Source organism: Pseudopipra pipra, chromosome 6 (assembly GCF_036250125.1).
Source record: "Pseudopipra pipra isolate bDixPip1 chromosome 6, bDixPip1.hap1, whole genome shotgun sequence".
Taxonomy (NCBI): Eukaryota; Metazoa; Chordata; class Aves; order Passeriformes; family Pipridae; genus Pseudopipra; species Pseudopipra pipra.
In genome coordinates, this window is record NC_087554.1 from 3,300,723 (window position 1) to 3,316,414 (window position 15,692).

A 15,692-nucleotide genomic window follows, 5' to 3' on the forward strand; every position below is an offset into this window, starting at 1 on the left:
CCCAAACCCAGGGCAAAATTAAAATGTTCCAACGGCCAGAACCCATATCCCTGAGGCAAACCCTCCCAGTGTCTGGAGGTTTTCAGATGAACAACCATGTAGGCACTTAGCCCATTCTGCATTGCTGCAGCTTTTCTCACAGAAGTGGCTCCAAATTGTTCTGACAACAAAACACATAGATTCATTTCCCACGTTCCTCAAACAACTTCATGTTCTTCTGCATATTCCACAAGCATCAAGCTGATGCTTGATTACAGCACCAATGGGGCGAATGGGCAGCAAAGCCTACCTGTTACTCGTGCAAATGACTCATCTCTGAACTAGCAGCACAATCCAAGACTTGTGGATCCGGAAGCTAAAAATTCAGCCCCTCACCACAGCCTCAGTTCTGGGAAAACATCAGAAACAATATTATAGATGTAGGAATCAGGGACAGGAATTTCAGAAGACTGAGACACAAAAAGAGTCATATCTGAATTATTGCACAAATATGAGATTCTTCAATATGTTAACAAAAACTTTGTTTTGCAGCTGTATCCTTAATAAATAAATAAATAAATAAATAAATAAAGCAACCAAACCCAAACACAATAAAAGGATTACATCTCATTAGCTTTGTAAACTCAAACACTGCTAATCTGATCAGCTGAACCATTTTCAAGCTGCCACATGCATATCACAGCTCTCACCAACAGCACTGAAGCAGTTGCTCAGCTCTGGATGTACAAACACACCCAGAAGACAATCTGCCCAGGCCTAAAGCAAAGGGCAGCTCATGTGACTGAGCTGAAAGGTGTGCATTAGTGTTCCACGCTGTCTAATTAAGCAAAAAAACCAACATATTTGACTGTTTAAATGTTTGAAATCTGCTACTGTTGCCAATGGTTCTGAGGTAAAATCAGCACTAGCCCACCATGGCTCTCATTCATACTTTGCAAGAGTCACAAAAGGCAGAAAACAACAAATGTGGAAGTCTCCACTGCCACATTTCTGCTGTCATTACAAGCAACTCCTGTGCCAAGCACAGTTCAGCTACAGGTTTAGGTCAAACGGATGTCTACCAGGGTAACAACAGTGCAAGGGGAAGTTGTGGTCTGGTTCAGCATATTGCATGTCAGCGTTACTGGCACACCCAAAGACCACATCATAAATGTGGTTTATATACCCTGTGGACCAGGCTGACAAACCAGTCACTGCAATTTGGAACTAGTGATACCCTCAGGTCCAAAGCAGCAATGGACAGAGCAGCCCTGCGGGTGGTGCACACTGTGGCCCTACAGATCATCACAGCACAAACTCAGCAGCACGATCATAACCTGCAACAGGCTGCATACATTGACAGTCCTCTCTACGGTGTGATTCTCTGACTGTGAATTAAGAGTGTAACACAGGAAAAGGAATCAGGCAAATTTCAATTACCTCTGACTAGAGACTTTTACAGCTGTGAGCAAAATAACCTGTAATTTAAGCAGAACAGAACAGAATATAACCCTTCTCTTTGCTAGATGGTTCGGGCTTTCTCCCTCCTGCATTTTCAGGATACCAAGTTTGCTTCCCTTCCAGTGACAGTGACCCCATCACCGCAAATATCCTCTGTGAGAGTGCTTGCAACCTTTTTTCCCCCCACACTGCGGGGATATCAGGCTGCTGTAACACTCAAGAGTCTTGACTGAAGAGGGGGGATTTTGTTATTGTTGTTGTTTGTTTGTTTATTTATGTTTGGAGTTTCTGTTTGTTTTGGGGTTTGTTTTGGTTTTTTACTTGTAGCTTTATTGTTACTTGCCATGAAAAGAGAAAAAAAAAAAAAATCACGCTTCTGTCCTCTCCTAACCAATTCAGGATGACAGCAGAGACCCATCATCAACCTGGCGCTCCGGGTGACCGAACCGCACAGAGGGAGCACAGAGGGACAGACCCGCCGCGCCGCTCCGCGTTCACCAGGGCGGGCCGGGGTCGCTCCGGCGATGCCCGGTCCCAGGGTCCCCCCGCCCCGCTCAGTGTTCACCAGGGCGGGCCGGGGTCGCTCCGGCGATGCCCGGTCCCAGGGTCCCCCCGCCCCGCTCCGCTCCGCCGCTCCCCGCGGCCCCGCCGGCCGGGCCCCCGTGCGGACGTGGCGCCCGCCGGGCCGCGCCGGCCCCGCCGCCAATGGCCGGGCCGGGGGCGGGGCGGGCAGCGGGGCCCGGGGCGGGGCGGAGGGGCCTGGCGGGCGGGCGGGAGGGCCGCGGAGCGGGGCTGCGGGAGCGGGGCCGCGGACCCGGGCCATGGCGGGCGGCGGTGCGGGGCGGGCGCTGCTCCCGGCGCTGCTGCTCCTGGCGGTGGGAGCGCTGGGCAAGCCCACGGCGCGGCAGGAGCGGGCGCGGCCCGGAGCGCAGCACGAGGACCGGCCCGGCTTCCAGTACGACCACGAGGCCTTCCTGGGCAAGGAGGAGGCGCGGAGCTTCGACCAGCTGAGCCCGGAGGAAAGCCGGGAGCGCCTGGGGTGAGGCGGCCGGACGGGGCGGCGGACGTGGCAGGGGGAGGGACCGGGGCCGCCTTGCCTTGGTGTCACAGCGCTCCGTGCACCCTTCTCACGCTCAGGGGATCGTGCTGCGGTACTCTGTGTCCCAGTGCAGTATCCTATACCCCAGTGCAGTACCCTGTACCCCAGTGTGCTGCCTTCTATCCCAGTGTAGTATCCTATATCCAAGTGCAGTACCCTGTACCCCAGTTTGGTACCTTGTACCCTGGTGTGGCAGCAATACCTCTGAGGTTTGACTTAGAATCGTAGAATGTTAAGGGCTGGGAAGGGACCTTGAAGACCATCTAGTCCCAACACCACCCCTGCCATGGGCAGGGACACCTCCCGCTAAGACCAAGTTTGCTTAAGGCCTTATCCAGCCTGGCTTTGAATACCACCAGGGTTGGGGCATCCACAGCCTCCCTGTTCCAGTACCTCACCACCCTCAGAGGGAAAAATTTCTTCCTAATATCTAACCTAAATTTCCCCTCTCTCAATTTCTACCCACTGCTCCTTGTCCTATCACGACTGTTCCTGATGAAGAGTCCGTCTCTGGTTTCCCTGTAGGCCCCTTGAGATACTGGGAGGTTGCTATGAGGTCTCCATGCAACCTTCACTTCTCCAGGCTGAACAGCCCCAACTTTCTCAGCCTAATTTTCTCATACCCTGCTGGTTTTGTAAATGAGCAGCCAACAATTCATCACTTTGGTGTTTTTCTCTCCTGCCTTTCCTGGCCCTACAGCAGTAAGCCTAGTGGAGGGAGCTGCTGTGCATAGTGCTGTGCCTGGTGTTGGACAGACCTCACCCATTGCTGGAGGGCCTTGCTGCTACAGCTCCCTAACTCTGGGTTACTTGTTCCCACCATATCAGTGTGAATCAAGTTTAAATCATTCCTTACTTACAGCTACGTTTACAAGTCCACTTGAAGCATCTTCCCACAGCTTTTCCACTTGAGACATCTTTGCCCACTGTGTTTCAGTGTTGCTCTTGCTTCCATGCTGCTGCCAAGAACAGAGACCACTCCTTACTTTACTGCTTCTCCCTCCTTTACATCTACAGGAAGGCAGATCATTAAGCAGAGCTAAGTTTAACAGGAATTAAAGAAAGTTCCTTTAACGTAGTTAGAAGATAATTTGAAATATCTGCACATTCTCGCTAAGATTCCCCTTGCCTAGTAAAGTACCACAGGGGATGGTACTTACTGATTGTCTGTCTAGCTCCATCCTAAGACCTTAGTGCAGTAGCACTGTAATCTCACTGACTGACCTCCTGATCCTTCTGGAAGCTGTCACTACTGTTTATGTGTATCTCAGTGACTGGACAGATAAAGTAGTTACCAGAAATGACCGACTTCATCCACATTGTTTCAAGAAGGAGAGAAAGGAACCATGTTCTCAGTGTACACAATTTATGACCTAGATTCTCACAAAGTGTGTTACTAAAATGGACATGCTTTATTAAAATTGGTCTACACCTACGCCAGAATAGATAAGTCAGTTGGGGCTATGATTTAACAATACGGCTGTTTTTAAACAGTTTTTACAAATGTCGACTCAGCAAGGAAAGAAGCTTAGCTTGTGGTGATCTCACTGTGTGCCCCTTGGAGAGGTGACACAGGCATGTTAAGCTACAGCCACAGTCAGTAACCTTTTAAATGAAGGTGACAGGACTGTCCCTCGGAGGACCAAAGCACAAACTGTGGGGTGAGCATTGTGCATCAGAATATCAGAGATGTGGTTCCTGAGGGGCCCTGTGAGAGAGTTTCATAACTTTCAGCATTTCCCAACCTTGTGATTTTGGATAGCGTACTGGGAGGTAAAGAGAGGATTTTAAAAACATTTCATGTCCTAATAATCGGATATGCTGGCACCCCCCCTCTATTTGTAACCCTGTAGTGGGTTACAAATAGAGTCACTTCTCAAGAAGTGATTGGCTTTTAGGAAGAAAACAGATTTAAATAAAAGCTATTTCTAATGATTTCTGGGGCTTACAGTCTGCTGCTTTAACCAAAGTGCATGCTGCTGTATTTATTTTACCTTGCTTAGGAAGGGTGGCAGCACATATGTCCCCAATGACCAGTGCTGGGACTGGACTCCCAGAGCTAGGCATCATTAATGCAAAGCCACTCTCACCTTCTTCCAGCAAACAAAAAGCAACCAGCTAGTATAGAAAAATAGCCCTGCAAACTCTACCTGCAACCTCAGTGGAGGAGCAGCTGCACAGTATGATCTTGGATTGAGATGGTGGCACATACCAGCCCCTAACTGCATTGTGACCTGGGAGTGCACCAGCCCTGATGACAGATGCTGTGACAGGGGCATCCCTTCTCCCTGTCCTCCCACCCTGGATCTCTTGGCAAAGGAGGAATCACACATTGCCCATCCATGTGCAGTACTGCAACTCACCTGGCTTTGGAGAAGCATGACATAGTCCTGGTGCAGCATCCAAGGACTGCATTAAGGGACTGGAGGTGGGCTGAGGAGGAGGGGAGCAGGGCTGCAGGCATCTGAACCTTCTCCCTGCCATTTGTGAGGAGCCTGTCACTTTTAAGAGAACACAGAAGATGGTTACAGATCCTCACAAAATAAACAGTTCTGCTCTATGTACAGACCAAAGCCAGAGTTTATTGACGTACAGTTGTACTCACATCAGGTGCAGAGGGGAAGCCTTCCTCTTTGAGCCACTTGGTAGTAATGGTTTCCTTGCCCCAACTTTGTTCCATCACCAGATGTCTTTACACACTGGCAGCTTAAATGTCTGTGGTGGAAGGTTGTGTGTACCAACTCATACTGGCTGTAATACCACTTCAGATAAAGGGAGAAAGTAAACTTTCAGGTATTACACACTTGTGCGAGTAAATTCCTGTTTATGAGCTGGCATTTTGTGTCTGTTAACATGCTCCTTGCATTTTTTCTGTATTTAAGAATTAACCATTTAAACCTGAGGCACTAAAGCTTTTCAGACTGATCAACATGCATTAGCTCCACTACAAAGCTTAGCATGATCCCAAGCCATTTTACAGGCAATTTATCAGTATAAAAAGTGAGGTCCACAGTCCATACAGTAGCTTGTTACCTGTGCCTTTGGGAGCCTGTAGGCAAAACTATTTCATTGTCCCTGTCTTCAGCTGAGAAGCAGAGTGAAACAGTGCACATGGATGCAATGGACCTATAAAAACAGGTGAAAAGGAAAAGGCATGAAACATCTTCTGCTAAACAGTCCTGACTTCTTTCATGTTAAAAATAGCCAAGAGCTACTGGCAGAATCATTTATTATGACTAATACATTTAACAACAGAAGGAAATACCATATAAACCAATTGAATCAGATTCATTGTGGGGGAAAATCTGTTGACAAATACAGTGCATCACGCAGTGAAAGGGACCATTGGCAGTCAGTTCTCCATGAGATTTATGCAAAATAGAAAAGGTTTTTCTAGTCAGTTAATTCATACTTCACTAATTCAGAAGGCAAATTCAGCAGCCCCTTCCCCCCCCCTGCCCCCAGCTCCGAAATGGCATGTTTATAAAATCAGTCTGATACTATTGGTCTCACACAAGATTGCTGGAAATTCAGCAGAAGCTGCTGCTGTTATTTGACTACTTACCACTTTCATAAGTAAGGCTTGTGAAAGGACATTGCTTCACTGGTCAAGCAGTTCCAGTTGGCCAGGGTTGGTTTCTTTGTGGAGAACCAAGATGCTGAATTGAAAAGAATACTTAAGAGTGGAGAACTTCCCCCTGTGTCCTTTGGCAGCCTGGAGGTTTAGGGAGCTCGCCTGTTGAATGTCAAGTCAGGATTTAGATAAGTCAGCTCCTGCTTTTACCCTTTTCATACCAATGACATGTAGGTATTCCATAGGCGTGGCAAATCAGCATTGCCCTATTTTTATTTTTTAACATAGGTTTTTCAGGTCAGTTTTATCTGCAGCTGTGTGCAGAACGTTTCAAATATGGGAGTTTCCCTGGGAGTACACCAGTACCTTTCACTCCTGATTTCAACAGCACTTGAGGGTGGCAGCTTTACACAGAGCAGTGGTTTATGTCCCAGCTGCCAGCAATGACTGGACACCTGCTGCAGACTAACAGTGCTTTAGCAAGTAACAGGCATTCCTGGCAACACCAGCAATACTGCTTCTCATTGGGAATGGAAGAAAAGAAACAGCAGTGGAAGCACAGGCATGGAAGGGAAGACTGTACATGATGTACATCCCCAGCATTATGCAGTCATATAAGTCACTCCACCCAAGTGTCAGTCTGATGGAAAGCCAAGGGAGGAACTGCAGGTGTCCACCACGTCCTAGATTTTTGCCCTGGTTGCCTCCAGCAAGCTCAAGTACAGGCTTTCTCCTGTAATGAAGTTGGTGTCTCCTGCTCTGAGCCAACATGGCCACTCCCTACTGACAGTGAAGAACAGGTGCCCCTAAGAGAGTGGACACAACCTAAGAAAGCCAGTTATTATCTGAGGTTCCCTTTGTCCACTAATTTTGATTGCACAAGCTCCATTTCAGTTATTTGTAGCGATACTGAATAAAGAATAGAGACATATCCCTTCATATAATTCGTAAAATGCAGGAAAGCCTTAACCACTAGGGCAGCTTTGTGAGTTTTGGGCACTCCTTTTTTGTGGAAAATCAGAGCCAGATAAAGATTACTAAAAGTGGCCTGGCATGCAGTTTGTTTTTCTGCCAACTCTTAAGGATGCTGATCTCTTTTTACAGGAAGATTGTGGATAGAATAGATGACAACAAAGATGGCTATCTCACAACAGAGGAATTAAAAACCTGGATTAAGCGGGTACAGAAACGCTATATCTATGAAAACGTGGCTAAAGTTTGGAAAGACTATGATCTAAACAAGGACAATAAAATTGCCTGGGAAGAATACAAACAAGCCACATATGGTTATTATCTAGGTAAGAGGACAATTTCAGATTTTATGATCAAGGATTTTGGAGATTACAAAGTGTGATTTCTTGCTTTACAGTCAACAGAAGTTTGGTGTCTCATTTAAGTCTCTTGAAACTCACATTAAATTTTATAAATGCTCAGAGGTCAAAAGCACTTTTTAGTTAGTTATTGCAGCCCACCAGCACACAGAAGGTTTTGTAGAGATATCGATTAATGTACTGACACAGCTGAATTATAGTCTCCTCCGGTTAGAAATATATTATTTTTTAATATTTATAATGGTATTTTAATTAAAAAATATATATTGTGTAATTAACTGCATTTGTTAAGTCACTCTCTCTAAAATCTTAATTCTAGATGCTAAAAATTGATTCTAAGCCATAGCAAAGTTATTGATTAAAATTGTTTTGGAGAATAACGTGCTTCAGACTGTGATCCACTGCAAATGAAAATTCTTAACAAATCAGGCAAAAGAAACATTTATTAAAAAATATACCTGAATTCTGCCCCCACCTGTGTCCCTTGCTTTTTGTAAGTTAATGAAGGGAAATGAGGAGAAGAGATCACTTAAGCTAAAGGGCAATACTGACAGAACAACAAATCAGTATTAATTGACCATTTATATTTACTGGAAATGAGAAGACAGTATTCACCTACCACAGAGACAGTTTCTGGACCAAGCTTCCAGTAGCAATAATCATTCCAAAGTCTACCTGAGATTAAAATGGAGCCTGTTACATTTGTGGAAGGAAATATTTGACACACAGTCCCTGCAGCATTATCCCTGGGAACCCTTCTCAGCCCTTTGTCTTTGCTCTCTGTAATCCTCAGGATTTGGCTTGTTTTAATGAATACTTAAAATTCCCATCTGTAATTCCTGGCCTTGTCTTTTTTGCCTGTGTTTGTCTCCCAACATCTGAATTGTGAAATTGTTATGAGTATTTTTCATGTTTGAAGTCAGTTTAATGATCCTATTAAAAAAAATTATATCAAATACCATTCCTTTTATGCCAGTGAACACCCTGAAAGAATGTCATTGTTTTAAACTGAAAATAATTGTTAGGTTCCCTGTAGCAGAGGCGTAGCAGTTAGATAATTTCAGACAGTCTGCCACCTTCTGAAACCACCTTTCCTTGGTTTGCCTGCTTCTTGAAACTGAAAAGTTGAGTAGATCATCCTAATTCCTAAAGAAGAATAAAACTTCCGTGAATGAAATCTACCCCAAATACTACCTCAGTGGTGCGTGTGAAGGCAGATAAAATTTAAATATGTGAGGATTAATATATAATACTGCAAAATCCATTATCCTGGATTTCAATAGAAGAAATTTACCTCTACTGTTGTCACCTTTAAAAATCAAAACATGTACTTGACCCCTGAATTTAAAACTTCACAGGAAAGAGAAGGAAATAAGCCTTTGTATTTCTAGACTCAGACAGCAAGTTGGGGAGCTTCATTGTGCTAGTGTGTTTTAAAGGAAAACACTTTTGAGATCACCTTGATTAATTTGCAGAAAATCCAGAAGAATTCCAAGATGCGACTGATCAGCACAGTTTTAAGAAAATGCTGCCCAGAGATGAAAGACGATTCAAAACTGCAGATCTGGATGGAGACTTGGCTGCCACTCGTGAAGAATTCACTGCTTTCCTTCACCCAGAGGAGTTTGAGCACATGAAAAACATTGTTGTCCTAGTAAGCAGCGCAAAATCAATGCCATTATTTTTACTTTTATTTTTATGGATGAGCTTTGAAGTGCTTCTCTAACCTTTCCAGGCAGGGTTTAGAAAGAGACACACACATAATAGCTAAGTGGGGAACAGAAAGGGATGCCTTTCATGAAATCCACTTGATTTAGAACTCTCGATATAAAAAGGACTTGTTAAGTGCACTTAGACAGCTCCTCAATGGAATCAAGAAACAATCTTGGGGCACAGACTTAAACCAAAATAAAAGGAAGGGTATGCTGACATGCAGCACCCAAGTGTTTCATGCAGGCTTGTATCTGCCCCTGACTTAAGCATGGTATTCAGTTCATTCATACAGGAAATTTTTTCAACATGAAAGGATATTTGTATATTCATTGTATAAACAACAATCACACTGGAGTTAGTAAGAGTACATTCACTTGTGTACAAGGGTAGGTCAAGGCCTCAAAACATTAAATGATCAAAGAGGCAAATAGTCAGAATTCCCAGTTCTTTCTTGGTTACTTCGATGCAAAACTATTTTCCAGGAAACCTTAGAAGACATAGACAAAAATGGGGATGGTTTCGTGGATCAAGATGAGTACATTGGTAAGTGTTGACACTTGTTTCTTACATAATCTCCAGTCCATTTTTTCCATCTTCTCTCACATTTGCAGCAGCATCAACAACCCAGGGATAAACAGTTCTGTGTTCCAGTTTGACTGTTTTGTACCAACCATCCAACTCAGATCGTTGGTGCAACCTAATTTCATTTTAGGCAGATAGCAACATCACCAGGAAAAGGTTCCTCACACTTTACAGCATAAGATTCTCCTCATGTTCCCATATAACTCAGCTAAGAGTTATATGAGAACAAGAGAAGAGGATCTGGAATAATATCTTCCATGAGAGGGATATTCTCTGTATACTAGGCAATATTAACAGCTGTTTGAAAGTGTTTAGAAATGCAGGAAGATTAGAAAGTGAAATAGTCTTTTCCCGAGTTTGAATGTTACTCAAATATACAAACCAGCTAGGAAGCACACATTGCAAAAAGAGAAAATTCACCTTTTGTTTCCACTAGTTTTTTTCCTAGTCTAATTAGTAAGTAAAGCCCCACACTTCTCTAATGGTGATACCACTGTATTTCTCCTAGAAATAGAAGATACATGAAAAATGAACTGTGTTAAAACCGCGCTAAGATTTAAGATTCTCAAAGAAGTTGTGAAATGTGTGAAAGTTAGCAGTGCATTACTGCAGTGGCAGAAAGAGAACAAAGTGGGAAACATCCTCAGCAGATCAGTCACAGTTAATTTACACAAACTTAGTCACACCAGGCAGTTGGCTGCTGTCTTGCACTTAGACCTATGAAGACAAAACAGAAGCAGGAGTGGAGAGCAGCAGTATATGATACATTTTAGCCTTTTGAATCATTACTCCGATACCAGAACCCACCTTCTCCACTGCACTCGTTTTGATGGGTTTTAAATCAAGAAGGTAGCACCAGGAAAGCATTAGTGCAAACTTGGATGAATCTTTGTTTCAAGTGCTGCTGTAAAGATCGCTTCACACAGAATCAGGAACAATGTACACACGTTAATTAATGGCAGGGGGTTCTGTTCCCTCTAAATTATATTTAGCCCAGAAAGTGAATGCTATTCATTTATGACTGAAATAACAGAGCAGCATAATTTCCACAGTAATTTCAGTTCATTCAGTGACATTACCTACGTATAATTATAAGGTAATTGTCAACATTTGTTACCATGTGAATGCTGGTTTTTCTTGTCTTCTATAGATAGGAACATAGAATGTTCTAGTCACGATCACCCCACATTGGCAAGGATGATAAAAATCAAATTGACAGGACATGTCAGTTGCTTCAAATAAACAATATAATTTGCACTTTAAAAAATGAAAAAAGAAAGTGAATGTGTTGTCTGAAGTTTCCTTCATGAGTTGAGAAAACTATGCTTAAGATGTTCTTACTTCCCTTTTTCAGATATAATTATTTTTTAATTTTGATGAAGTCAGGGTTAAGAAACCAACAGAAAACTAAATCTCTTCTTTGATAGTTTATGGTTGATAGTTTATACAAAAATAGTTTATACAAAAAGAAGTCCAAAAATGTCAGTCTCTAGATCGGGTATTTGATGGGGAAATCTGCTGAAGGTTATCACATGATTCCTGCCTCCTTCTCCTTCTTTCCTCCTATTTTGTCTTTTACAAAATTTGTTTCAGATTTACACAAGCAGCAGAGCAAAATATCCCTAATCACGTTGAGCAGAGAGAACTGAATTCTCATTGTGCATGGGCAGGTGACAGAGTATTTCAGGGACACTGTGGACAGTGGCAATAGAGAACTTCAGCCTAGTGTACACGCTCACACTGCAAAGTCAGAGGAGGTTACTCCTAGCTTTGAAATCAGCATTTATGTTTCCTATGGATACCATCCAGCCTCTGGCCCTGAGACCATCCTCATGGGGTGCACTCTTCCTTAGCACATCCTTGACAACCAAACACAAAAGGCATAGGAGAGGAGTAGTATCAAAAAGCAGACTTTAATAAAAGTGGAAGGGTTGAGGGACAAACAGCCCTGATGAGCAAAAAGCGATTAGCCACAGTGCCCAGAAGAACAAAGTGGACACACTACTTATCATTTGGAAGGCCTGTGATGCAAAAAACCAGTTCAGTTACAAATCACTTGCTTTTAATAATCACTGCTCCTGTCCTAACTCTGTTTGTGCAGATAGCAGCTGCCACTGTGGCGTTGTCCTGCCGATGCTTCCTAAATATAGCACAGGACTGATGTGATCTCTGCATCCTGTGTCACAAATGGTGCTCCATCCCGAGGTACCAACCTATGACAAGTGCCCTCTGCCTGTGGTTTTTCACAGAATGCACCACTGATTCATGACTTCTCCAGCTCATTCTTTGTAGGGGAATATCTTCTGCTGGATATGCTACAGCACTGCATGGTTAAAAGAAGACTCATCTCTTACACAGACCTCTCTAAAAGCAAGATAAAAGCATGCAAGTTCCATTTAGCAATTTTTGTTTGCCTAAATTTCCCCTGTGCCTTTTTTCCTTTAATCACTCTCTGCTGGCTGGGGTTTGATCTTATCCACAAAGACATTTGCTGGCAGGGACAAGATAAAATGGCTGGGTTCCTTTCTCCCCATGTGACTGAGCCTAGCACTAAAGCTTGTGATTGCTATTTAACTAAAGACCCTTAGAGAATTTTTTCATTCTGAAATTCAGTGATGATGGCCTTTGAACACATTCACCTCTCATGTTAGCCTGACCAGGAGTGCACAGTTGTGAGACAAGGGTAATGTAAGAAAGGACAGAATCATCAGCAGTGAAGAAATAGGCCTGAGACAAGATACACACAGCTACTCTATTTACACCCCACATTTCATTTTCTGTACAAAGAGATGCTGTGCAAAGAGTGAAAAGTTTGGTCTTCCTCTGAGGAACACTGTGCAAATGTCTTTAGCCTGTGCATAATTTGCAAATTAAATATGACTCGAGTGAGACCTTTATTTCCTCTCCAGCTGATATGTTTGCAAATGAAGAGGGTGGACCAGAGCCTGACTGGGTGATTACAGAGCGTGAACAGTTTGCAGATTTTCGTGACCTCAACAAGGATGGAAAGATGGACAAAGATGAGATTCAGCACTGGATTCTCCCCCAAGACTATGATCATGCCCTGGCTGAAGCCAGGCACTTAGTCTATGAGTCTGATGCAGACAAGGTACATAGTGTTCTACTGTAGTTTTTAAAGAAGTTACACAAGCTGTTATTTTTTTTTTAAAATATCAGCTTGCAACAATTTATTCCTGATAACTTTTCTTATTAGTACACTTTAAATGGAGTTTTAGAGGCTAGAATTGCTCATGCATTAATGTTTCCATGCCAATTTCAGTTGGTAGGGTTAGAATCACAAAGTAAAAGTAGTAAAATACAGTTTGTCAGCTTGATAAGTTCCCTTGGCTATCATTAGGTGAGAAAAGAATCTATTTATCATCATTAACCTGGGTGTTTTAACACAGTAGAAATACTCTTTTCCTTTAAGAATGGTCATGACTTTTGTATGTTAATTTAGATTACAAGAGGAAAATAAAGACCTATTTACATAGGGGGTAGCAAAATCACCCTCAGTTCTATAATCAAACACATACCTTTCACTAAAGGCTGACTCAGTACATCCACTTCCTCTGGTGTGGGACACTAGATTCCAGATGATGATCTTCACAAGTGTAACGTGAGCAAAGTCTGAACCTGAAAAGCCAAAATACTCTCTTACACAGAGAGTGTAAATTGCTGACATAGCAACCATCTTCAGCAAAGTACACCAGAGGATTTTCATTCTTACTGTCAGGAAGGCAAAACCAAACCAGAGGGCAAAACTGTGTACCAGATAACCCATGTACTGTTTGGCAGAGAGTTCATTACAAAGAACTTTCAGTTGGCAGTTTGACCCAAATGAAGCCACTGGAGTCCAGATTTCACTCACCATTACAGCTACAAATGATTCCTGAACCTGCAGTCTGCTGCTTTGAAGAACTGTGTGCTTCCCAGGGCTCCTACAAGTGTCTTTTACTTAGCTTTGAAAATGTTCTTACAGAGGTTTTGTTTTCCTCCTACCAGGATCAAAAACTAACAAAAGAGGAAGTTCTTGACAACTGGAATATGTTCGTTGGAAGTCAAGCTACTAATTATGGGGAGGACCTCACAAGAAACCACGATGAACTATGATACAAATACCAACCAGTATGCTACACACCTTTTCTCCACTTTACTGAAATCACTGTGTCCATCCCTTCTTTCGGGGGGAGATGGGCAAGGGACACTCACAACTGAAGAACTTGCATTAATATATTTTTAACATGCCAGCTTATTACCTCAGAAACTGCTTAGAAATAGCTTTTTACTCTTTTCACATGGTTATATACAATATATAGTTACTACAGGTTTTATTTTTGAAAAAAAAGGTAACTTTTCTGAGTAGATTAGAGCCTGACATGGAAAAAGCACTTCTAAAAAACATAATTGCAAGGATGTTTAATAGTGAAATATTTTCTTCAAATACCCTCTTTTACCATAGTGAAATGCAGCTAGGGTTAGAAAGAAACCTAATGTTTAAACAGACTAAGCTGTTTAGTTGTCTTTTTTTTAATAGCATATAACAATTTAAAGTTAAGACTTTGAGCCAGAGAAAAGGTTTGACACAACCTTTGTCTCCACAGAGTTTTTGTCTCCCACTTTGGGTCAGAGGTGCTGCAGAAGTTATCCAGCAGCCCTCTGGTTCAGAGCTTTCCAAGTTCAACACGTGCAGCTGGCCCTTCTCTCTGACCCCCATCACAGAGCAGAGGGGATGTGGAGTTCAGAGGGGCAGCTGCTCGTTCCGGTGGCGGGGGAACACACAACTGTTTGGGGGCTGCTGGTTGGGCTGTTTCCTGGCAGGAATTGTGCCACGCGGAGCATCATTTACCTCGCGCTTTTCGCACTTTACCCGAGCCGTGCTCTTGTTCGTGCAGTGTGAATGGCAGCAGCTCTGTGATGGAGAAAGAATGAGACATATCACCCCTCTGGGCCTTCTGCCTCCTCTGCCACGTTAGAGGACAGATTTGTGTGGCTAAAGTTCTGGTTTTGTATGTATATACGTTTAAGTACATGTTAGTGAAGCAACTCTACAAAGACAGCTCTCCTTCCCAAAAAGGGGGTAAGCTTTGCACACAGGTGCTTTCTTTTTTACTGTATAATGTGAGTTGTTACATGTATATTTTTATATACCCAAGTTAGATAAGTTTGGTTGGTTTTAAATGTACCGGTTTTAAAATAAGCACAATAAAACCAATACTTCTTTTTGATACTGTGAAGGTGCAGTAACACTAACACAGACTAACATAGAGAGATGATGTGAAAGCACAAACCAAGCCTCTAAAGCCAGTGGTTCCCAAAGGACTGGGTCATTGGCAACTCCTGCAGCCCTGGGTGGTCATTTACAAAGAGCAGCTGGACATACAGCACCGACTGTTTCTTCTTCACCTCAATAAAAAAAAAAAAAGAAAAGCTATAAAGGAGTCCAATATACATAGTTGCTATGACTAGAATTGTTTCTGAACAATAATAACTGGCAGATTAGGGCTCCACAGCAGTCACTGGGAGGTTCCTTGAAGGTTTGGCCTACAGCATCACACGCTGGAGGTCACATAACCATCCAGAGAGGAGCTTTGAGACTCCCGGGTTGTGATACACTTCAGCAGTTCAACAAATCTGTGAAAATCAGCATGAGACAATGCAGAACTGTGACCTTTGTAAGCAGGGTCATTTTCATAAGGTCATGCAAGAACTGTGGTGGAATATTTTACATCTTCTCATTGAAGATAATTAAATCTAGATACCAGAGTCTGGCAGAGATTACATGTTCTTGCTATAGCACCATTACTGATCTTTTGGTGTGCACTTCTTATGACATTGCCAGCAATGTCTCTGCAAAGTCCCTACCTCTTCCAGTAACTTACAGTAGGACAAATGTCATAAGACATAAGTGAACTGGTTTTGCTTTTAGAGCACCCTCAAGTTAAATAAATGC

At 43.0% G+C, this 15,692-nt stretch overlaps 1 protein-coding gene and 1 long non-coding RNA gene across 2 annotated transcripts; one reads left to right on the plus strand and one right to left on the minus strand.

Annotated features, from left to right (window-relative positions):
* The first annotated feature begins 2,243 nt into the window (after positions 1–2,243).
* RCN1 (reticulocalbin 1) lies at positions 2,244–14,967 on the plus strand. Its single transcript, XM_064657038.1, has 6 exons — positions 2,244–2,479; positions 7,218–7,411; positions 8,920–9,098; positions 9,640–9,700; positions 12,649–12,848; positions 13,745–14,967. The coding sequence occupies exons 1-6, from the start codon at positions 2,262–2,264 to the stop codon at positions 13,850–13,852; spliced, it is 960 nt and encodes a 319-aa protein (XP_064513108.1). The 5' UTR covers positions 2,244–2,261; the 3' UTR covers positions 13,853–14,967.
* Positions 4,898–5,666, minus strand: LOC135415381 (uncharacterized). The gene is made up of 3 exons (XR_010431112.1): positions 5,573–5,666; positions 5,145–5,301; positions 4,898–5,040 (listed from the first exon to the last, which is right to left on the minus strand). It is a non-coding gene; the product is annotated as an uncharacterized LOC135415381 (long non-coding RNA).
* Positions 14,968–15,692: the final 725 nt, after the last annotated feature.